Genomic DNA, 25,056 nt, shown 5'->3' on the forward strand with positions numbered 1-25,056 from the left:
CATTATCTAAGTACAGGTAATTTACATAAACCGGTTCTAGACTTGTTATAGGACGATTGGGGATAGCAGAAATGCCTCGCCAATGTCGGAACAGATGTGATACCCTCGGCTACATTTGTGGCGTGTACAAGCTTAAGCCTCAAAGACACACCATGACTGGTATTGTTAAGAAAGTGTATGCACTCTTATTTTGATTGTAAGGTTGTGGATCAAGGCAAGGCCTGGGCTGCTCACATTTCTTGTGCAAGGTGTGCTGTTAATATCAGAGCTTGGCTCAGAGGAACCAAGAAGTTGAAATAGAATAGAATAACAGTGCTGGAATGAACCTGATTGCTATCCCAACGATGTGGCGAAAACAGAATGTTCACATGGCATACTATTCTGTCCTAACTAATGTCGCTGATTTCTCTGCTAAAAATAAGAAATCAATTAACTACCCCAACCTTCCTCCAGCCATGATACCAATACTGCATGATGACCATCTGCCAAGTACTGAAACCAGCAGAGAAACGGAACTTAGGTGAAACAGAAGATGAAGCAATACATCAGTCAGGCATGAACAGTGACAGAGTTCCAGATTTTGAACTGTATAGGTTTGGTGAGCCTCATCTCCTAAAGCAGACGTAAATGACCAGGTCAAGAAGTTGGTTTTGTTAAAACCAAAACCAGAACTAATGAGTTCAAGACTGCAAAGCTGATGCTTGCTATCGCAAGATATGAAACTTTCTGTCTTCCAAAGCCACCAAGATGATTTAGCAAATTTCTTTGACATGTTGACAATCTCGTTTTCTGTGCTGACATTGAGGGGTTTATTCACAGCTTTGGATTGTGAGCACGACCCCCTAGAATGGTGTCTCTTTACTAATTCATCAGCGATAAGCTGTCTTGTAACATAATGGCAATGTGCAGCCTTTTGTACTTGTTGGCTAAGCTGCAAATATGAAAGAAATATGTAGAAACGTGGAACTGTGGCTGAAACACATGCAGTACACCAAGTACAACTAGAATAAGAGAATAACAGAATCGGAAGGGACCTTGGAGGTTGTCTAGTCCAACCTCCTCCCCTGTTGTGAATCTAAAAGTAGTGGATCTGCTGCTTGCGATGCAGCAAATACTGTCGATGCCTATACAGATGGGGATAGCTCTGCAAGAGACAGGCCACTCTGAAAGAATTTGATTCCAGGACCAAAAAACGCAGCATATGAAACACTAGTTGACCTGACAAAGGAATTCTTCCCTCTGTTTCAAATAAAACTCGGACCAATGAAAAGTTTTGTGGAGGTGAAGGTTTTCATTATTTGAAACAGATGTTTCCAAGAATAACTGATTCCGAAAGACCTCCCGTATGGAGAATTAGTGTAGGGAAAGTGCCCTAGAGCAGGGGTCTCCAACCTTGGCAATTTCATGACTTGTGGACTTCAACCCCCCAGAATTCCTCAGCCAGCTTTGGGACTTGAAGTCCACAAGTCGTAAAGTTGCCAAGGTTGGAGACCCTTGCCCTAGAGGGAGACCACAGCTGCGATATAAGGATATCTGCAAGAGGGATCTAAAGGCCTTGGGAATGGACATCAACAGCTGAGAAACCTTGACCTCTGATCATTCAGCTTGGAGGCTAAAGACACAGAGACAATTCAAAGAGACTCGCTCGGCAGTCTGAGGCAAAGAGGCAGTCCCGTAACCAGCGAAATCCAGGGGCTGGACAGGGGACAGACTATATCTGTCCTCAGTGTGGAAGGGATTGCCACTCTTGAATTGGCCTTTTTAGCCACACTAGACGCTGTTTTAGAACCTCTTTTCAGAGCGTGATACCATAGTCTCTTGAGACTGAAGGATGCCAGTGTAGGATGCCAAGATTAAGAAAGGCATTTTTGTTGGTCCACAGATCAGATATCTCATCGGTGACAAGAGATTTAAAGATCTGTTAGTGGGTCCAGAGAAAATTGCCCGGAAAGCAATCAAGGATATTTTTCAGAATTTTCTTGGCCAGCTACAAAGCACCAAACTACATTCAGCTGGTTGACAACTTTTACAACCTGCAAAGATCGTGATGTGCAAGATGTCACTGAAGATTTCATTTTCTATATTCACACTTGGACTTCTTTCTTGAAGACCTAGGTGCAGTCAGAGATTAACATGGAGAATGGTTTCAGCAAGACACTGGCATAAGGGCAAGTGGAATCCATCCATTTTTCTTTTCCCGTTAAATAAATGTATTTAATGACCCTGTAATCTCAAGCGTTTAAAGGCCAGGTGCTGCTCCTGGGATACTTGCTCATTACACCCAGAGAGAGAAACATCTGCCATTACCTAGGATCAAACTTGCAGCCTCCAGGTTGTGAAGCAAGAGCATCACCTCTAGGCTACCATGCCATTTACTGGAGTCCATCAATGTTGGCTAATTATTGTTGAACACACGGCAGTGAGATGCATAGGGCAGTACAAATGAAAATCAGCAACAAAACACTTTGGGCCCTGTTGAAGTCATGTAGCGTGTTGGAAATATGATGCACTTAAGTACATTGTAGTCATTAAAACTTAATTTCATGTTTCTCAAGGTTCCTATGTGTGATACAGTCATTCTGAAATTGTATTTGTCTTCAGTTTGAAGGGCAGTCGATCATAATCGCCCAAAGTTTTTCAGGAAGCAAAACTTCTGGAAAAAAAAAAAAAACATTGTCCAGAGAAATCGATGGGTGTATGTGCGCGTGCCTTGGACTCATACACATTGTCAGGATTCCAGCAGTTTCTCCAACTTAATCATAAGCCTCGAGCCACACTCCCAAAACAAAAAGATGATTTATTTGAAGGTAACATTTTACGTCTGGCATTTACCTAGGCATAGCCAACTCCGAGAAATGTAATTCACTGTCACCCTACATCCTGCTTTTTCCCCCACCTCTTTGAGTGTCTCATCCAACCAAAAACGTCCATAGCCAAGAGTCATCAATCATGCTCTCCAATTAGATTTTTGCATGGTAGAATCTTCAGTCATCTAATCAGGGTTTGAAGAAAATATGAATGGAATGTACTTTCGATTCCACTCTGACACCTGCTCTTTGAAACCCCCCCTCCGCGCCTTCTTTCTGTTGTCAACTATAAAACACGTATACAAAATGTTTCATGAGTTGACACACATCTATATACAAAGGTCGGGTTCCTGATTAACACTAGAAACCTATTTTTGTTGCTTTACTGAATAATATACAGTTGGTTGGGTTTTCTGGGGTTCGTGTCACCACAATTTCCTGAAATAATCACATTGGAACCTCATGACTGAATTAACCTATTTTTCTAGGTTCCATCCACTAGGTCTCATTGCCTCCCCCACCATTAAGACTTGACCAGCCGTGCAAAGGCAAGCACTAGGCTTTTGGTTTTTATGGACTCATTTTTTTTATATGTCAAATTTGGGGGAGTGATTCTGGGTACTGTGGGTGCCCCTGGGTGCCAGTCATGCTCAAACAAACCACATTCCTACTTCATAACGACCGATGAATCCACTGTTAGTTACAAGGACTTTTATATAACGTGGATAGTATTTTTTTTTAGACAACGCTATGTTGGGAGGAAAATCCATCTGGTTTAGTTCCAAGCTGGGAGAAAGATGTTGGTAACAAAAGGGAGACTGATTGGAAAGAAAGGTTATTGAACAGAACCACAAAGACAGTGTGCAGTTCTGGGTTAGCTGAACAAATGCTTGAATGAGTGGGTGGATCTTTTTAGGTTTTTGTGACTTGGAAGTTTTAACTGTTCTGGGGCTGTGCAATGAAAGGGCTTGTGTTCTGAAAAGGTATTGGGCAATTCCTGTTGTGGCTAATGGCTTTTGTCCTGTGTTGGATCTTGGGTGAGGGTCTGCTTCTAATCCTATCCCTCTGCTTTTGTTAGCTGTCAAATTTTGCTGCAATGAGTTTCGAAATAACCTTTCTTGAATGGATTTCTGACTGCAGTGTTTGTTTTGCTTATGAATAGAGACATCTAGATAGTTGTCTTCCTCTTTCAATAAGCTTTTTATCTCCTTAAGTGCTGGCATCTGCTGTAGGCTATTAAGAAAGACTGGAGGCTGGTTTTTGCCTTAAAAAACATATTTCTCCATGTCTCCTTTAGGGAAATATAATATTCTGCCTTCTTAAATATTTCTCCAAATATTTCATTCTTGGGGGGGTGGAATGAGGCTTCCCACAACTATTTCAGAACATTTGTGAGGGAGGGGATTCTCTTGGCTTAAAGCAGTGTTTTTTCAACCTTGGCAACTTTAAGCAGGGGATTTTAATTCTCAGAATTTCCGAGCCAGGCTGGGAAGTTCTGCAAGTTGAACTCACACATTTTCGAAGTTGGCCAAGGTTGATAAAAACATTGCTTTAAAGCGGAGGTCTTCAGGGATTTTTTTTTTTTTAACTAACAGGTTCTGCAGCCTGAACAAGTTTGAAAACATCTGGTTTAAAGCATCTCCCGGGCTAGTGGAGAGAACTGTAAACAGAAAGCTTTGCAAACAGAGAGTTAAGAGATCATTAATTAATAACATCCCCGTCTGAAGAGATCTAATAAGAGCTGTAGTGTTTTCAGTGGTTGTATATGTCTCAGCCGTCAAGCCCTAGAATTCAAAAACGAGCTTTTGCCTCATTTAAATTGATGCTTACGATTTGCTCCAAAGTTGCACAAGGGTTGCAAGAAATGGGCCACTGATATGCAGTGGGTAATGGGGAATGGAATTGATCCAGATGTTGTGTTGTGCTACATCACCGGAAGTGTTTAAGGAGACTGGACAGACACTTGTCTGAATGGGTGCTTGTCTGAAATGCATCCGTGGGCTGCTTAGATCTGGCCCACGCGGCCACCCTTAGAAACAGCAAAGGACCGAACTCCGTTTTTGCTGGCAGAGCGTTGCAGGAGGCCCTCCCAATCGAAAATGTAGTTTGGGAGCCTGTTTTCGCTGGCAGAGCACATGAGCCACCACAGGCGCCCCCTCCCCGAACATGAGTGATGGCAAGCTGGCCACACCCATCCTGGCCATGCCCTCTCCCAGCTCAGATACAACCCTGAGGCGGCCCACAATGAAATGGAGTTTGACACCCCTGGTATAGCTTCTCCTGTTTGAGCAGGGGTGTCAGTGTTCCAGAAAACCTCAACTCCAACAGATAACTCCAAGGTAGACATGGTCTCAAAGTTTCCTTTTATTTGAGTAGTAAACTGGCACATCTGGGAAATCCAGGATCTGAAAGTTCCGGGTTTCCCTCCAATAAGTAAAAAATTACAAATCCACCCCCTTCACCCCTCATTCCATCACATGCCCCAATCACCATCTGTTCTAACTTGAGACATCCCCTCAACCACTCCTCAGCCAAGGTGCAGAAATAACATGGCCTTGACTCTAAAGAAGAATGCTAACCCCATACGCTCCATGAAATCCTCCCTCCCATCTTTCCATACCCAAGAATGTGGCAGTGTGGAAGCTTCTGGTGCTAATATGGCTTCCAAAGTTGACACGGGGATTGGACAAGAAGACCTCCAAGGTCTCTTCCAGCTATATTCTGATTGTTTGAAAAGAAAATGTGATGACCCAGGACGTGGCATATAGGCAACACAGTCAAATAAACAAGAAGAGTCCCTTTATTATCTCCAACTTTGCCCCCAATGTCCAGGTCAGGCAGCAGGGTACCCTCAAATGACTTATTGTGATTGCAGAAGAACAACAACCAGATTCAAATCCTCCCTCAGGTATAAAACTCCCTACAGGTAATCCTCAACTTACGACCACAATTGAGCCCAAAATTGAAGTGAGAAATGGGTTCAGTGAGTTTTGCCCCATTTTATGACTCGTCCAGTTTCCCCGCTGACTATGCTGGCCAGAAGTTCGCAAAAGAGGATCATGTGACCCCCAAACACTGCCAACCGTCATACATGTGAGTCGGTTGACAAGCCTTTGAATGTAAATCACATGACCACGAGGATGCTGCAATGGTCGTAAGGGTGAAAAATGTTCATAAGTCACTGTTTTCAGTGCCGTTGGAACTTCGAATGCTCACTAAGCAAACTGTTGTAAGTCGAGGATTACCTGTATATCTCCAGCCTGAACTGCCTCACAGAGATATTCTGAAAATGTTATAGTCTTGAAAGGACTCTAAGTTAGGAGTAGTGTGTCTCCTTTACCTATAGAAAAGATGTGGCTCTACCAATCAAGGTCGTCAAAAATTCCTGGACAGATAGATTTGACTTACTAGTTTGATTCAGGCCTTGTATGTTTTTACTTATTTATTTGTTCCAGCCTGTTACTCAGAAATATATTCCAGTAGAATCCATAGGATCCCTATAATCAAAGTTGCTGAAACATGAGTAGAGTAGAGGAATAGAATAGGAATTAGAATAGAATGGAATAGGAATAGAATAGGAATAGGAATGAAGATAAGAATAGTGATAGGAATAGGGATAGAATAGAATAGGAATGGAATAGGAATAAGAATAGACTAGGAATAGGGTAGGAATAGGATAGAACAGAAAGCTGGAGGGGACTTTCCAGGTCTTCTAGTCCAGCGGTTGCTGACCAGTGGGCCGTGGCCATGAAAAAAAATTGGTGGCCGCAGAAAAATCTCACCCCCAGAGTACCCCCAAAGCAATTAATCCATGCTGCTCAGAAGCACAAGGCTGTGCTGCCCACATGGCCCGCGGAAACCCTCCCCGCCCACTCACTCCTTACCCGGCAAACTTGCCTGCTAAATTTCTATTTTTCCTTTTTCCAACCATTAGTTGTGCTCCTGTGCCGGGAGATTTAGATTAACTAAGAAGCAGGAAATGGTTGGATTTCTTGCTTTCTAGCTAGTCTTTAGATCTTCAGCTCTGCTTTTAAGCACAGCCGAACCTCACTTAGGACTGAAGGTTCTATTGTTCAGTGCAGACTCATGGCAAGCAAATTTGAGAGACTGAGCTAGCCGATGACAGATAGATAGATCACTGAATGATTCTGTGAGCAACTCAATCTGCCTGCCTGCTTTGCCTGGTTTGGGGTAAAAGTTGCTCTTTTTTAATAAAAAAAATCAATATTTATATAAATATTTATAATATTTACATACAAGCCATGCCCAGGAAGTCACATGACCACCAGGCCACACCCACAAATTAGGCCACACCCACAGAACCGGTTAGTGGTCCCTGGGATTTAAAATTATGAGTTTGGTGGTCCCTGAGGTCCAAAAGGTTGGCGACCCCCGTTCTAGTCCAACCCCCTATTCAATCAAGAAATACCCAGAAGTGGTATTCAGCAAGTTCTGACCAGTTCTGGAGAACCGGTAGTAGAAATTTTGAGTAGTTCGGAGAATTGGCAAATACCACCTCTGACTGGAGATTTTACAGTATCCTTCCCTTGCCACGCTCACCAAGCCATGTTCACAGAACCGGTAGTTTTAAAAATGTGAATCCCACCACTGGAAACACCATATCGTTCCAAACAAGCGGCTGTCCAGTCTCTTCTTAAAAACCCTCCAGTGATGAAACACACACAGCTTCTGAAGGCAAGCTGTCTGCTAACTTTGCTATTTGCTAACTCTGCCATTTTAAAAGCAATCCTTTGGTTTTTCCAACTGCCTTTGTGATGGTTTGGCTGATGAGGGACGTAGGCCTGATTAGGAGAGCACTCTGTATATTGCAATTACTCAGTTGATCCTTTGATTAGATTAATAAAAGCAGGCTGTCTCCAGCTTTTTGTTAAGCACAGCCATAAAGAATTAGGACGGCAGACATGAATGCACCAAGCCACATGGCTTATGTACATGAGTCTAGGATGATCCAAAAATTTCCCCCCTTGCATTTCTTGGGGGGGACGGACACAAATGGTTCTTTTCTTAGACCCACCATAGAGATGGTTGAGTTACCCATACCATTTCCTATACCTCCTGAGGCTATAAACAGAATTGATTTGTACCATGAATTTGCATTTATGATCTAGATCAGGGGTAGTCAACCTTTTTATACTACCTCCCACTTTTGTGTCTCTGTTAGTAGTAAAATGTTCTCTAACCGCCCACCAGTTCCATAGTAATGGTGATTTATAAGGTAGGGGACAAAACCCCTACCGCCCACCACGAAAGCTGGAACGCCTGTAGAGTTGTAATTGCAGGAATGTTCCTATCTCGGATGGCAAACCTCAGATAAAGAATGTTTCCAAGCAAATACAACTCAGGCAAACAAAGTCACTAATCAAAAGGAGGATTAGAGAGAGGAAGTAAACATATGTTAGACTTTAACTAGAGATAATTAATTGTGTTAATTACTATTATGCTAAACAGTAACGAAAGTTAAGCAGTAACCAAAGTTAACCAATGTTGGAGGATTACTAAAAATGTGTATAAATGCAAGACTAGATTCCAATAAAGTTCATCATGATTCAGTTGATCATGATCAAACAACTTGACTGCCTCGTCATTACAACAAACGCCCACTAGTGGGCGGTAGGGACCAGGTTGACTACCGCTGATCTAGATAGACATTGTCATGCCCCTGTCAGACATCTAATTCGAGGGCCGAGCAGCTGACAGGGAGCGGGAGTATGGCTCCGTTGGCTGTGGAAGAAACTAGGGAAGGGCACAGACCAGCTGGGCAGAGCAGGGGAGAGGTAGAGTCCCCTAGAGCCGGAAACAACTAGCGCATATGTGCGAGGGGAACCTTTACCTTGACTTAATGGAAAACAATTCTAACATTTCTGGTAACTTGTTTTGATAAAGCAGCAAGAATTGGTAATTGCCTTTGGGTTTAAGCCTTTTTCCATCAAGAAACATTGTCAGCAAGGACTACCAGATGAGCATGGGGCATGGAGTTGATACAGCGGCCATTTTGACTTTTTTTGACCACTCTCCTGTGCCTCCTTGCATTGCGCTGAGCTTTCAGTTGAATTTGTCGTAGTCTCCATTTTGGGTCCTGTGTGTACAGCATGTGTGTCTTTGCGTGTGTGTTTTTCTTAATGCTTTTCGGTGTTTCTTACTTTGTTAAGCTGCCCAGTGGCAGGCTAGAAAAAGTGCCAAGTAAATGAATGAAATTTGAGCTGAAGGGCGATCAGGTTTTGGAAAAGATCCAGCACTAGCTCGCTCTCCTGTTAGCCTCTTGTGCATTTTTGAGTGATGGGCAGAAATGCCATAAACCTAATTTCAAGGCTGCCCACTCACAAAACCAGCAGACAAACGTGATTAAAAGTTAAAAACAACATCAGCCGAGCGGTCATTTTGTTGGGGATGACTAAGAGGCCAGAGAACGGGCAGAGAACCTGGCTTTTATTTATTTCTCTCATTTAATGGTCCTGTGCCTGGCTTTTCTTACACAGCCAACCAAAGGAGCCAGCAATAAACAGATTAAAGCAATCAATCATAAAGCAATAAAATCGGCAAAAAACAACGAGACAAAGCAAAGGAGTGGAGTTAAAAGGCGGAGGCAGGATGTAGTCGGTTGTGGGGTGGAGGGAAACCAGCAAAATTGCCAGAAGCAGAAAAACAAGATCCCACTGAACAAGGAGAGAGTTAACCTGGAAATAAGGAGAAACTTTCTGACAGTGAGAACAATCAATCCATGGAACAGAAGTTGTGGGAGCGCCATCCCTTGAAACTTTCAAGAAGACATTAGACTGCCATTGGTCAGAAATGGTGTAGGACCGTGATGGCGAACCTATGGCATGTGTGCCACAGGCGACACACAGAGCCATGTGTCCAGGCACGCAAGCCCCAGCCAAACTTACCTGCACTGCGTATGCGCGCACCTCCCAGCTGATTTTCGGCCCATTTGAGGCCATTTTTGCCCTCCCGGAGGCTTGAGGGGAGCCTCTGCAGCCTCGGGAGGCCGAAAAACGAGCCTTCTGGAAATACTGCAAGTGCCTGTTTTCAGCCTCCGGAGTGCCTCTGGAGCCCAGGGGAGGCCATTTTCGCCATCCTGGAGGCTTGAGGGAAACCTCCTAAGGCTGCAGAGGCTTCCCTTAAGCCTCTGGGAGGGCAAAAACGGCCTCAAACAGGCTGAAAATCAGCTGTGAGGCTTACGCATGTGCAGTGCAGGTAAGGGAGCAGGGCGGGGGTGTTGCGTGCGCATGTGCAGGGGGGAGCAAGGTGCATTGCACTGTGGGTGTTGAGACGCGCGCACGCACTATCACGCACACTTTCGGCACACCACAACAAAAAGGTTCACCATCACTGGTGTGTAGGGTCTCCTGCTTGGGCGGGGGAGGGGTTGGACTAGATGACTTCCAAGGTCCCTTCCAACTCTGTTCATCTAATTAATCAATAGCTCAGGAGATGGGTGGATGGCCTTCCCCAATTGATTCTCACCCCAGAAATGGGAGATTTATGTGTCCCATCCTCCGCATTTTGCAGGACATTGAGTCGAGTCCTCCACTTACAACAGTTCATTTAGTGACGGTTGACTTTGGCCTAGAAAAGATAAGTGGCTGCAGTTGCGCAGAAAGCCGGAAAGCGCCCCATCTTTTACAGTTCACACAACTTCGGCCTCCAACACCCTTCCCTCACAAGATCCAACTATCCCTCCCTCCCCCATTTCCATGGCAGCCGTCAAGCAGTAAAAGATGTCAGGAAGAATTATTGGAGGCTGACAGTTGTAAGTGTCAGGATGGGTTGCAAGTCACTATTAATTCAGTCCCGTTATAACTTCGAACTCGCTATGATTGTAATTCAAGGACTACCTATAGAGGGATTTTCTTTTTAATAGGTTTTTATTTCCACCATTACAACTCAAATCATAATCATACAGTATTTTCAACAGCATTTTGACATCTACAGGTACCATTGTCTTATAAATTTTAATACAGACATTAAATGTACATTTATCAGTAACTAATATCCTTATCAATAGTTAGTTCTATTTTATATTCTTACATACTTTACATATTTACAAATCATTTCCTTAAGGTCTCTTACGTCTTCACATCTTGTTTCTTATTTCTATTCGCTAACCATTCATACCATTGGTGCCGAATTGAAAAATACTCTTTCTCTTTCATTTTTAATGTGAGCATGTTCATTTCAGCACTTTCCATTATTTTTTGTTGGACTAATTCCAACGAAAGGGATTTTCTTTTATATCTTTCCCTTTCCTATATGTATGCGCATTCATCCCTTCTATCCTCCACCAGTAAGAATGGTAGAGGAAGTCCTTGGCTTACAGCAGTTCATTTAGTGATGTTTGATGTTAGAACGTCATTGAAAAAAAGTGACTTGTGGTTATTTGTCACACTTATGGCCATCGGAGCATCCTCACAGTCACGTGACTAAGATTTGGATGCTTGGCAGCTGGTTCGTATTTATGACGGTTGATAGTCCATGGATCATGTGAACATCTCTTTGTGACCTTTTGGCAAGCAAAGTCAATGAAGAAGTCAGATTCACTTAACAAGACTGTGAATAACTGCACTGATTTGCTTAACGACTGTGGGAAGCAAAGTCATAAAACAGGGCAAAACTCACTTAAGAAATGTCTCACTTGGCAACATACATTTCGCAGTTTATGGTCAATTATGGTCAATTATGGTCATAAGTCATTTATGGTCAGAAATAATGAATGACTGAATGAAATGAATGAATGGGCGAGTTAGCTTGTGTGGACAAAATGCTGCTTGGTCTTCCCTGACATTTGAAAGCTAGCTCTTGGAAACCTCACAAGGTGCTTGTTTGTGGGGACCATAGGAAACGGGAACTTTTGAATTACCCCAAATAAAGCCAGTGGTTGGATAATGACAACAACAGTAGTAGGTGTGGCTGTAAGACATGGAAGATTCTCCCAATTTGGTCCAATTGATTACAATTTGTATTTGGACACAGGGTGCTTTTTGTGTGTTGTGGGATGGAGAGAAGAGAAGGAGGGGAGAGAAAGAAAGAGAGAAAGAGAGAGAAAGGAAAGAAGGAAGGAAAGAAAGAAAGATAGAAAGGAAAGAAGGACAGGAAGGAAGGAAGGAAGGAAGGAAGGAAAGAAAGAAACTAAAAAAAAAGAAAGAAAGAAAGAAAGAAAGAAAGAAAGAAAGGAAGTAAAGAAAGAAAGGAAAGAAAGAAAGAAAAAGAAAGGAAGGAAGGAAAGAAGGAAAGGAAGGAAGGAACTAAAAGAAAGGAAAGAAAGAAGAAAGAAAGAAAGATAGAAAGGAAAGAAAGGAAGAAAGGAAAGAAAAAGAAAGAAAGAAAGAAAAAGAAAGGAAAGAAGGAAAGGACGTAAAGAAAGAAAGATAGAAAGGAAAGAAAGAAAGAAAGAAAGAAAAAGAAAAGAAAGGAAGAAAGGAACTAAAAGAAAGAAAGAAAAAAAAGAAAGGCAAGGAAGTAAAGAAAGAAAAAAAAGAAAGAAAGGAAAGAAAGGAAGGAAAGAAAGAAAGAAGAGAATATCATTTCACATTCAAAGGGCATCAAAGTGTTTTTAATAATGTTTTTCACTGTGCTTTGATTTGCTTGCTATCTTTCCTGGTTCGCTCAACTGGCAAATGTGACGCTCATATATATTTCATGGGCAAAGAATAAATGAATCAATACAGCATTTTATGCTCTGGCGTCTCATCCATCAGCTGACGTGTGTGTGTGTGTGCCGCTTGCCGCTTGTATGGCTCCGGGCAAGCTCAGGAAAACGTATATCAATTAACCACCCCTCCTCGCTGCCCCCCTGCACAGCTTCCTTCCCCCCCTCCCCCAGATAGGGTGGGGCTACAGCATCCATCATCCCTGGCCAGCCTGCCCCCCTTCTGCTTTTAAAAAAGTAGGGTGCACAAATTTGGCTCCCCCGTTTCTGGGTCTTTGTAGCCTCTCTTGAAAAGGTCGCCGGGAGCAAGTCGGAGTCCTCTTCCCCTCTGGTTTGCTGAAGGGTTAAGTCCAGCAAGTTCTGCCTTCCTAGAAAAAGCGATGGAAATTTGATTCACAACTGGGAGAGGGAAAGCGGGTGGGCAGGCGGGCAGGCGGGCAGGCTGGCTCCCCTTCTCCTCCCCTTCCCGCCCCGCCTCTTTGCCTCCGGTGTGACATGAGAAACTGCCTTTCGCTTCTTGGTCCCCAATCTGGGAGCCATCAAAGAGCTGCGGCTGCAGCGGACACAAAGGCTGCAAGGCAGGGGGTGAGTTTGGGCAGGCAAAGGAAAAAAAATGGGGGGGGGAGGAAGCCCCCTGCAACGGAGGAGGTGGGGAGAGCTAAGTCTTGAGGAAGGGGGAGAAATGGAGAAACCGAGGCTGGAGGGGAGGTGTGTGGGGGGATGCCAGGACCGTGGACAAACTTTAGCTGTGCCGTTAGATGGCACAGGAATAGACGGAGAGGGCGCTGGTCTAATAAATATACTAGTCCTTAAGACACCTCTTGCTTTGCTGCAATGGACCGGCCTTGCAATTGGGCTGGGAATTGCTAATGACGGACTGCAGGCTGACACCGGTGCAACTGGCTGAGCTGGTGGGTGCGCTTTTCACAGGTTTACAGGTTTTGCCTGTAAAGGGCCTCCTAGGGCACAAGGCCTCAAGTGGGTTGTGGGCAGAGCGTCCTTGGGACTCCAGGTTAAGGGATGAGTAACGGAGGAGCAAGCCTGCGGTCTGTGGTCGTTCCTCTCTCCCCCTGTTGATGTCTTTTAAGATCAAGCGTGACTAAGGGAGTCTCTTCATTCACTCCAGCCTGAGGCAAAGGATAATCAGGAAGGGGGAACAAAGGAGAGAGGGAGCTAAGGGGGGAAGGGTCCCCAGAATATTTTCCCAGATTTTGGGGGGGTCCATAGCTGACAGGTCGAAAGTTTGAAGCAGAAGAGGCGACGCGCTGGGATCTAAAACCGTGTTTCCTCAACCTTGGCTGCTTGAAGATGGGTGGACTTCAGCTCCCAGAATTCCTCAGCCAGCCACGTGGCTGGCTGAGGAATTCTGGGAGTTGGAGTCCGGTCAAGTGGTCAAGGTTGAGAAACACCGCTCTAAATCTGGCCAAATGCCAGTCGCAGAGATTAAAAACGACGACAACAATGGAGGGGAAGTTAAATAGCCAGGTTTTGAAGGGCTACAAGGACGGCTTGTGGTTCCTGGGTGGGTAGATTCATGTAACAAGAATTTGTAGTTTAAATTCATGCGATTTCTGATGACTCGCCTTGTTTGGCAGGGCTTTGGCAGAATATTCCTCTTTGGAGAAAACTCCAATGTGACCCGGCCAGCTTGTTCCAGGGATCTGCACAGGGCACTCAATGCCCAGAGTAGACCAACATTCTGCAACAGTAAGAATGCTTAATCAAAAAAAAAGCTGACTTACTTGGATCGTCCTGCTCAAGTTATCTTGATTAACGACTTTTAAAATCCTCGTTATTAATTTAGGCCTGATTGTTGAAAGAATTTCAGAGTTGCCAACTATTTTTAAAGTAAAGCAATTTAATTTTTTTAAAAAATATATATTTGGAGCAGCAGATGCCTGTATAGATAAATTAAGAATTTAAAACCCTGATAAAAAATGTAAAGGACTGGTACAGATACTGAATTTTAAAAATAATTAACAGCGTTTCTTGAAAAATAATGGACTGGGCAGGATTGAGAGTTTCAACAAAATAGGTAGTCCTCGGTTTATGACCACATTTGAGCCCAAAATTTCTGTTTGCTAAGCCAGACAGTTATTAAGTGAATTTTGTCCCATTTTTAACAACCTTTTTGTGATAGTTGTAAGTGAATTTGGCTTGGTTTTGCAACAATGAACACGTGACCCCCAGATACTGCAACTTTCATAAACACGAGTCAGTCGCCAAGCATCTGAATTTTGATCACATGACTGTGGAGATGCTGCCGCGGTCGTAAGCTTGAAAAACGGCCATAAGTCACTTTTTTTTTCAGTGCTGTTGTAACTGCGAATAGTCACTAAATGAACTGTTGTAAGTGGAGGCTTAGCTGTAGTTTGGGTCTTTCTATCTGAGCTTGGCTGACTGGGAACCTTGTCCTTTGCAATATTTCCTTCCACCAATAAACCAGTAAACCAGTTTGCCTTCAGAAGTGGGGGGTGCTCTATCAATGGAGGCTTTTAAAAAGATAGGTGGACAGCCCCTTGTCTGGAATGCTATAGGCCAAGGGGTCGCCAATCTTTTGGACCTCAGGGACCACCAAACACATAATTTTAAATCCCGCGGACCACTAATATGAATTTTGACTGATGGTGGCTTGAGGTTTTCCCAGGGTCTCTGCAGAAAGCAGCAGAGACCCTGGGGAAAATGCCCCCAAAAGTCTGCAAGAAAATTCCCCACCCTCGATCATTCTTTATTTGGGATCACAGGATACCGTTTCCAGCTCCATTCTCAGGGGAGAGAGAGAGACTTTTGGCTTCATGCAAGGAAAGCAGCAGAAGTCTTTCTTTCTCTCCCCTAAACTCTGCCAGAAATGAGTCTTTGCCGGCGCAGCCTCTTGGAGCAGGAGGACTTCCAGGGTCCCAAAGACTCATTTCCGGAGGAGTTTTGGGGAGAGAAAGAAAGACTTTGGTTGCTTTCCTTGCATGCAGCCAAAAGCAGAAGAAGAAAGAAAGAAGCGGAAAGAAGCAGCCCGGTGACCAGGCCAGGCGCATGGGGCAAGTTCCCCCCCTCTGCCCTTTCCCCCCTCCCCTCACTACCTCATGTTCGCAATGCAAGCAACGCAAGCCTTGTGCTCCCGCAGGGACATTGTGGACCACCAAAATTTTCTCACGGACCACCAGTGGTCCCCGGCCCACTGGTTGGCGACCACTGCTTTAAAAAGTGTGCCCTGTTCAATTACAGGTAGTCCTCGACTTACAACCATTTGTTTAGTTTGTTCGAAGTTACAAGGCACTGAAAAAAAAAGCGACCTATGTCCGTTTTTCACACTTCACAACCATGCCAGCAGGTCACGTGATCCAAATTCAGTTGCTTGCCAACTGTTTCGTATTTATGACAGCTTGCAGTGTTCATGCGATCCCCTTTTGCGACCTTCTGATAGACCACCAGTGGTCCCCGGCCCACTGGTTGGCGACCACTGGTATAGGCCAGTGATGGCTAACCTTTTCATCCTTGTGTGGTGAAAGTGCGTGTGTGTGCTCACGCACTCTCGTGCCTGTACCCATAATGCAGTGAGCACATAACCCCTGCCCCCTGCTCATGCTACCCTCCTGCACGCTTCTACACATACACGCACAACCCCCGTGTGCCATGCGCCTCTGGGCATGCATGCAACCGCCTCATGCATGCTCCACGCCTCTGCGTGCCCCCCACCCCCTGCACGTGCATAGCAGATACCCAACAATCAGCAGGCTGGCGGAAGGTGCCTGTGCATGCATAGTGGACCTGCATGGAACAATGGAGGATTAATCCACATCCCTGTGTGACATCTTCTTGAAGAGTGGATTCATATTATGTACCAGAAGTCTGCTAGCATGACAAAAGGGCTTAAAGCATGGGTAGCCTACACAGGTAGTCCTCAACTTACAACAGTTTGTTTAGTGACCATTCAAAGTTAACAATGGCACTGAACAAAGGGACTTTTGACCATCTTTCACACTTACGGTGCAGCATCCACCTAATCGCATGATTGATATTTGGATGCTTGGCAACTGACTCATATTTATGACGATTGCAGTGGCCCCGGGGTCATGTGATCATCTTTGAGAAGCAAAGTCAATGGGGGAGCCGGATTCACTTTACAACCGTGTCACTGACTTAACAACGGTAGCAAAAAGGTTGTAAAAATAGCACAAAATTCACTTATAATAACTATCTCGCTTATTCTCCCGTGGTCAGACTCTCAGCAACTGACTCACATCTATGACGATTGCAGTAACCCCTTGTGATCACCTTTTGTGACCTTCTGACAAGCAAAGTCCATGGGGAAGCCTGATGCACTTTACCAATACTGTCACTGACTCAACAACTGCAGTGTTTCACTTAACAACTGTGGCAAGAAAGGTCGTATAATGAGTCAACGAATGTCACACTGGGCAACAGAAATATTGGGTTCAACTGTGGTTATAAGACGAGGACTATATGTACTTGGTTGATCTCTTCCACCCCCCACTAACCAGGGGTCTGCAATCTGCAGCTCTGGAGCTGCATGCGGCTCTTTCGGCCCTCTGCTGCCGCTCCCTGTCGGCTGATCTCACCACTGGCTGGCCCCTCCCCATCACTCCTCGCCTGGCCTGAGAAGGTAAGGGTGATGGCAGGGAATGGAGACTCACTCCATATTCCAGAGCAGGAGGTGACTTGAGTGGGAGTGAGTGACGTCGAGTTGGCCACCCACTACCCAGTCACACCAGTTGTTAAATTATTGGCTCCCGGTGTTTTCTTTTCTGAGGGAAACGGGTCCAAATGGCTCTTTGAGTGTTTACGGTTGCAGACCCCTGCACTAAACCTAAGCAGAGTTGGATATGGTTAATTATTGGATGGGAGACCACCAGGAAAAATAAGCCAGACAAATTATATCTCAGAAGAAGGCAACCATAGGCCACTTCTAGGTTGCTTCCACGATAGAAGTCAAACTCAGTTTGAGGACACTTAACCCAAAAGTTAAAGTCAAACTTAGCAGATGTGATAGTATATTCTGGTAATTTGATTGATAAGTCAGTTGTACCCATGTGTCTGGGAAGGTTCTCATTCATCCAGGTCATGGTTGTCCCCAAAGTGCTTTTATTTTAAAAGATTCCCCAACAGAACTGAAAAAGCTTTTTTGGATGAGAAGCAAGACATCTTAAAAGAAAAATCAGGAAGTCCAGTTGCCTTTAAAATGCAGGTTATCCTCGATTTACAACACTTCATTTAGTGTCCGTTCAAAGTTACAACAGCAATGAAAAGAGGTGACTTGTGACCATTTTTTCACAGGTATGATCTTTGTAGCATCCCCACGATCGTGTGATCAAAATTCAGATGCTTAGCAACCATATTTACAACTGCTGTTGTATCCCAAAGTCATGGGTAATCTGACCAAGTCTTCCTGAGACCATAATTAAGCACACGCTTAGTCCAAACAACTTTTGTTTTATTTCAACACTGGGAATTATGTTCATTCCCAGCCCGTAATGAGTCCCAAACAGTCCCTCAAGATAAGCACCCACCTTTCTCTCCTTTGAATTGCTGCCAACAACTAAAGCGCCAAATTAACTGTAAAAAGCCAAATGAAGCACAAAGTCCATTCAGAGCTTCAAGGTTTAATCCGAACAGAGCAAACGACTTTGCTTCCTGCAAAGGTTTCTCTACCTTTGCACTTCCTTTATATCTTATGGGAGGAACAATCACCTCCAAGCCTTACTCCCGAGTTGCCCCTTTTGTCTTAGCTGCTCTTGCCTTCTGGCAGCTCTGCGCAAGCACACACTGGGAACAGGCTCCCCTTGTTCCTCGGCCTCGCTGCTGCCAGATTCTGGAGACTCCGGAGTCAGCACATAACTCCCAGATTTGTCCTGGCCCCATTTCTGTATCGGATGCAGGACCCTCATCTGAGTCCTCCCCGGTTTCCTGGATTGGTCCCTGTTCTTCCCCACTGTCCGATTCTGCTGCACAGGCTGCCGACGAACCACAACAATGGGAACCCTTTTTTGCCACCTCCTGACAAGCAAAATCAATGGGGGAAACCAGATTCACTTAACAACCGGGTTACCAACTTATCAACTGCTGTGATGGACTTAACAACGGTGGCAAGAAAAATCGTAAAATAAAGTGTATCAACACTAGAATTATATAAGTTCAGTGAATGTAACAGATATGTTATTATTTTTGAGGGGGAATTATTAATGCATACATTTTTATATAACAAGATGAAAGCAACATTTAGAGGGAAGATTAGAAATTGAATGGAATTACCATGTTTAAACAATATTGCGATTGGCATTAGAATAATATACTCAAATGCTTGAATAATCAAATAATGGAAAGACCATAACTTAATATAAAGATGTGTATTAACATGAGAGTTATATAAGTTTGATGAATATAACAGATGTGATTAATGTTATTATTTTTATTTGCACCAAAATGTATGATACCCAGCTGCCACATTGTTCAGGCACTGATGTGTATATGTAGAATAAAATAAAATAAAAACTTGAGAGATAACAAGCAAAATCATAAAACGGGGCAAACCTCCCTTAACAAAGGTCTCACTTAACGACAGAAATTACGGGTTCCACTGGGATGGTAAGTCGAGGACTGTTTTAAAAGCATTTTCAGGTCAGTTGTCCTCATTTTGCCATCAACTCAGCTTACCTGCAATTCCTGGATGTCTACAAACTTGGGTAACGTCTGTCTTCCCCAAAGGTGTTGCAACTGCAAGTGCCGGAATTCTATTCCAACTGTGGGAAATTTGGATGTTGCCACCTCACATGCCTGGAGAAGTGAGACTTAATAAAAGCCCAGTCGAGACCCTCCTAGGACTTCTTTTTTTTTTTTTTTTGCATGCTTAATTTAGTTTGCACTGTCCTTGCAGTTTGCTTTGGCGGGGTGGAGTCTGGTTTTGGTACGTAGGTAACCCTGATTATTATTATTTTTTTCATTTTTTAACGCAGGAGCTGGATTCGGAAACCGAAATGGAGGAACAGGAAGCTGCCGGAGCCGAATCACAGGAGGGTTTGGAAGGCAAAGCACAAGACCTTCATGTGGTTCAGATCGAGACCACCGGGGAGTTGATGGAGGGGGCTGTGCCCCCCCAGCAGTTTAAGCAGGAGCCAGAGGACCAATGCTGGGAGAACCAATTACAAGACTTCCTGAAGACCATGCAGCCTTCGCGTTCGGGGTGGAGGAACCCCCGGTCCCCTCACTATATGCTAGGGGAAGACCCCAAGTACTGCCCAACCTCCTTCAAGAGAGGAGAAGAAGACAACCAGTGGCCGAAAGTAGAGTGCGTATCTGAGGGCACGTTGGGTGACAATAAGGCCTACGGGAGTAGCCAGGGTTCCCCCGTGAAGGTGAAAGAAGAGGTTCTGGACGAGGATGCTGTCCACGTGGAGATACGGAGACAGCGTTTCCGCCTTTTCTGCTACGAGGAAGCCGAAGGGCCCCGGGAGGTTTGCAACCAGCTCTGGGAGCTCTGTCATCAGTGGCTCAGGCCAGAGACCCACACGAAGGAGCAGATCCTGGAGTTGCTTATCCTGGAGCAGTTCCTGACCGTCCTGCCCCCTGAGATGCAGAGCTGGATCCGGGAACAAGGGCCGGAGACCTGCACACGGGCCGTTGCCCTGGCCGAACGTTTCTTGCAAGACGCTGAAGAGCCGGAGCAGAAGGTGAGAGGGGTGATGGCATCGGGAGTTGGCGGCTGTGATCCTTTACAACAGGGGTTGCCAAACTTTTGGACCCAAGGGACCACCAAACACATAATTTTACATCCCGCGGACCACTAATATGAATTTTGACTGACAGTGGCTTGACGTTTTCCCAGGGTCTCTGCAGAAAGCAGCAGAGACCCTGGGAAAATCTCCAAAAAAGCCTGCAGGAAAATTCCCCATCCCGTTTTCCCACTGATCGATCATTATTTACTTGGGATCACAGAGGAGAGAGAGAGACTTTTGGCTTCATGCAAGGAAAGCAGCAGAAGCAGTAGAAGTCTGTCTTTCTCTCCCCCAAACTCTGCCAGAAATGAGTCTTTGCCATGTAGCCTCTTGGAGCAGGAGGACTTGCAGGATCCCAAAGACTCATTTCCGGAGGAGTTTTGGGGAGAGAAAGAAAGACTTTGGTTGCTTTCCTTGCATGCAGCCAAAAGCAGAAGAAGAAAGAAAGAAGCGGAAAAAAGCAGCCCGGTGACCAGGCCAGGCACATGGGGCGAGTGGGGCAAGTTCCCCCACTCTGCCCTTTCCCCCCTCCCCTCACTACCTCACGTTGTTCGCAATGCAAGCGACGCAAGCCTTGTGTTCCCGCGGGCCACGTGGGCGGCGCAGCCTTGTGTTCCTGCCCAGCCTGGATTAATTGCTTTGGGGGGACATTTCTCTGCAGATCACCAAAATTTTCTCATAGACCACCAGTGGTCCCCGGCCCACTGGTTGGTGACCACTGCTTTAAAAAGTGTGCCCTGCTCAATTACAAGTAGTCCTTGACTTACAACCATTTGTTTAGTTTGTTTGAAGTCAGACAACGGCACTGAAAAACAAGTGACCTATGTCCGTTTTTCACACTTCACAACCATGCCAGCAGGTCACGTGATCCAAATTCAGTTGCTTGCCAACTGGTTCGTATTTATGACGGTTTGCAGTGTTCCCGGAGTCATGCGATCCCCTTTTGCGACCGTCTGACAAGCAAAGTGGGGAATCCAGAGTCACTTTTAACCACCATGTTTCTAATTTAACAACTGCAAGGATTCCGTTAACAACAGGAGCAAGGAAAGTCGTACAGTGGGGCAAAACTCACTTTTAACAGATTTCTCCCTTAACAACATAAATGGGTGGGCTCCATTGTGGTCGTAAGTTGAGGACTATCTGTAATCTGTTGTTGTGTTTAAACACCTGCTGAGTGATGCAGAAAATCTGGAGGCATAAATATTTTGCTGTTGCTACAGCAGAGGGGTCAGGCTCCGAGCTCACTCAGAGCCCGTCGGTTCCAAATATGCCTCGCAGCAAGTCGGCCGGCCCTGTCACCTTATCTCTGCTCCTACCAGGTCTGAATTTCTGCTTGTGTGCTTTGAAATGACTCAGCAGAGCTGAGGATGGATTCTGCAACAACTGCGGGGCTGCTGGAAAGGGCTCTTTTCATGTATTGATGTGGCGTATATTTTTAAAGGGGGTTGGGGCACATATATGGTGGTCATTAAGACTTAGGTTAAAACATGGTGAAGGTAGCACCAGGTGGGGATCAGGTAGTGAGGGTCGGAATAGGGTAGACATGTTATAGGCTTAATAGCATTTAGGGATAATGGGTTAGGTGTGGCCAGAATTAGAACTGCGTATAGGCCTGGGTGTGGTGGGGTGTGTCTCATGATAATGGTGATAAAGGAAAGGAGCAAACTCAAACCCAACTCTAACCTTGCCTGGCTTGTAGCCTTTCTTGTCATACAAGAGTATTTGTGGTTTGCTGAGCTAATGAATAAACCACCATTGTCATGAAAAGAGGCTGAACTGCAGCCCACGTATTCGATTTTAAAACATACAGAGCTTCGGTATCCAAGAGCCGTTTATCTTTTAATGATCAAATGTTTGAGACAGTCAACAATTTTTGATTAGGAGGCAGATAGGTCAACGGGTCTCTGGCCATTCGGTTTCTCCAATACTAACTATATTCAAAAGCACTTTTTTGTTTTCTTTTGTTTTTGCATTTAGGTGTCAGGAACTTTAGAACAGGGGTTTAGCTCCCCCAAATCGGATCATTCGTCGTCTCATGTCCTGAAGGTGCAGCTCCCTTTGGAAAAGAAGCAAGAGGATGATTGGGAGGCCACTTTGTCAGGCAAGTCAGCTTGAACCCTCAGTTTTGTTGGGGTTAGGGTTAGTGGTTTCTTTGTGGTCTCTTCTCCCCTTCCTCCGTTGTCCCTGCAGAGTTCCCAGGCAGGAGTGCAAGCTCCCTCCGTTGGTTTTGCGATGTTCCTCCTTTAACTTCCCCTAAACACTCTAATAACACAGTTGGAAGGGACCTTGGAGATCTTCTAGTCCAGGGGTGTCAAACTCGTTTTCATTGAGGGCTGCATCAGGTTCGACCTTGGGCAGCCAGGGTTGGGGTGGGAGGGGTGGGCGTGGCCAGCTCAACATCACTCGTGTCGGGGGCACCTATGGTGGCCCGAGGATTCTGCCAGCAAAAGGTTCCCGAGCTCCGTTTCCGGCTGCGACGGCCTCCCGCAACCCTCTGCCAGTGAAAACAGAGCTTGGGAGGACCATACACAGACCTGCTGCCAGCTGTGATGGCTTCCTGAAACCCACTGCCAGCAAGAATGGAGCTTGTGAGGGCCGCATGCAGCCTTCCCGACCTCTTTTTGCTGGCAGAGGTGCTGCAGGCCAGTCCTTCACTGTATCCAGGGCGCCCCATGGGCCAGATCTAGGCCCCTGGGTCTTGAGTTTGACACCCCTGGCGTACACTGAAATGGTACCTATTTATCTACTCACATTTATATGCTGTCGAACTGCTACTGTATTTCCCTGAAAATAAGACCTAAGTGGAAAATAAGCCCTGCCGTGATTTTTCAGGATGCTCGTAATATAAGCCCTACCCCCAAAATAAGCCCCAGTTAAGATCATCAGCCAGACGGATGCATTTAGTAAGTCCACACACGATGGATGTATTGAATTATAAAACAATATTAATATACAGTTAAATATAAATAAATGATATTATTGACATTAATATTTAAAATAAATGATAATATAAATTAATGATTTGTTATTTGTAAATACCCAAGCGGGTACCTTTGGACGAGAGGTAAACAACTACGTAAACAGATGCACTTGAGACTTATTGCCGAATGACCAATTGGAGTACAGACACAATGCACAAATAATGCACACTTGATAACAAACAGACGTGTTTTATAATTCAATACATTGTGTGTCATAATGGATGTACTTAATGCACTCGTGTGAAGTAAACGTTTTCTGAATTTTGGTGACCGTCATTCTTAACTGTCGTCCTTTTTTGTTGCCACTCCTGTCTCGTAAGTCTTCAATTAACGCTTGATTTAATGGTAGATTTAAAGGGAATAATATTTTGACCCCCAGACAAGATGAGTGCAAAAAGAAAGAGCTATTCCGTCGAGTACAAGAAAGGAATCGTGGAGGACTCTTGGGGCAAGACTCTTACGGCTTTCTGCAGAGAGAAGAAGTTGGATCTCCGAATGGTCCGAAAGTGGCGAGCGGAGTACGATAACCTCAGCCAACAGGTGGACGAGGGAAACGCTAAGAAGCGCAAGTGTGGATCGGGTCGGCCACCCTTATTTCCTGAACTGGAAGACATCATCTGTGAATGGATCGCTGACAGGCGAGCAAAGGGTTTGGTTGTGCGCAGGGCTGATATTCAAGCATTTGCCCTTGCAATGGCATTCCAGTTAGAAATACCACCGGAAGAATTCAAAGCGTCAAAGCACTGGCTGGATGGCTTCCTTCAGCGGTACGAACTGTCTCTAAGAAGATCGACAACGCTGTTCAAGCTGGAAGATCCCGAAATTATTAAACGTGCCCTTGCCTTCAAGTCCTTCGTTGACGGCATCGATTTTTCTCAATACCAACTCTCCAACATGATTGCTATGGATGAAACTTCAGTGTTTATGGGCCAAGGATCTCAAACGACAATTGATCAGAGGGGGCCCTCGTCAATCTACATTCCTTCCACTGGTTACGAAAGCGCACGCGTGACCTGCATTTTGGCCATTCGCCTGGATGGAAGCAAAGCCCCGCCTCTCATCATCTCTAAGGGCAAGGAAGAGAAGATCGAACATGTTTCAGGCACTTACGTTCTCGAAACCGAAAAAGCCTGGTGCACGCAAGCGGTTGTGAGGAAGTGGGTCGATTTAATGCTGCCACTTGTTTTGCGTGGTGGCCAAAGAGGTTTGCTAGTCTGGGATTCAGCCAGCACTCACCGCACTAAAGACATGAAGACCTTCCTTGCAGAGAGAAGGATAGATCAAATAATGATTCCCGCAGGAATGACTGCCTATCTCCAGACTCTCGATATTGCAATAAACCAGCCATTCAAGGACCATTTGCACATGGAAATCAATGACTACATTGAAAATAAAATGGAGAGGAATCAGCACGGAAGCTTTGTGAAGCCCAGCCTGCAAGAGGTTGTGACTTGGGTGAAGAATTCATGGGATAAAATCACCGATAGCTGTGTTGCCAATGCACTACGAGCCGGCTACATGGACAAGAGGTGCTCATTTAAGGAGAGCTCTATTGCTGGGCATGAGAGATTGGGGCCAGTGGTTCTACAGGAAATGGACTCGCAAGAAATCCAGGACAGAATTCGGGGTTTGGAGAGTTACGACGATGTTCCAGAAGAAGATGACATGACTGTATTTGAATAAATGTAGATTTTTGTGCATGCATGAATAAATGAATAAATGTAGATTCTTGTATGTGGGAAGGGAAAATAAGACATCACCTGAAAAGAAGCCCTAGTGCATCTTTTGGAGCAAAAATTAAAACAAGACCCAATCTTATTTGGGGGGAAATACAGTAGGTTGGTAGGAGCTGAGGCAAATGTTGGGAGCTCACTCTG

General features: G+C 45.0%; 1 protein-coding gene across 5 annotated transcripts in view; it reads left to right on the forward strand.

The window, feature by feature from the left end:
* Window positions 1-25,056, forward strand: part of LOC113451752 (uncharacterized) — a 40,198-nt gene that overhangs the window by 7,128 nt on the left and 8,014 nt on the right. For 2 of the 5 annotated variants that reach the window (XM_087927947.1, XM_087927949.1), the window contains exons 2-4: window positions 14,070-14,181; window positions 19,440-20,153; window positions 22,176-22,299. In XM_087927947.1, the coding sequence (XP_087784073.1) occupies window positions 14,152-14,181; window positions 19,440-20,153; window positions 22,176-22,299 (868 nt within the window). In that variant the 5' untranslated portion in view covers window positions 14,070-14,151. Of the gene's footprint in view, window positions 1-12,301; window positions 13,060-14,069; window positions 14,182-19,439; window positions 20,154-22,175; window positions 22,300-25,056 lie in introns of those variants that run through there. The other 3 variants (XM_087927948.1, XM_026723141.2, XM_026723140.2) reach the window with 3 other exon arrangements.

The sequence above is a fragment of the Pseudonaja textilis genome, chromosome 2 (genome assembly GCF_049901715.1).
Source record: "Pseudonaja textilis isolate UNSWEBS1 chromosome 2, rPseTex1.2, whole genome shotgun sequence".
Taxonomy (NCBI): domain Eukaryota; kingdom Metazoa; phylum Chordata; class Lepidosauria; order Squamata; family Elapidae; genus Pseudonaja; species Pseudonaja textilis.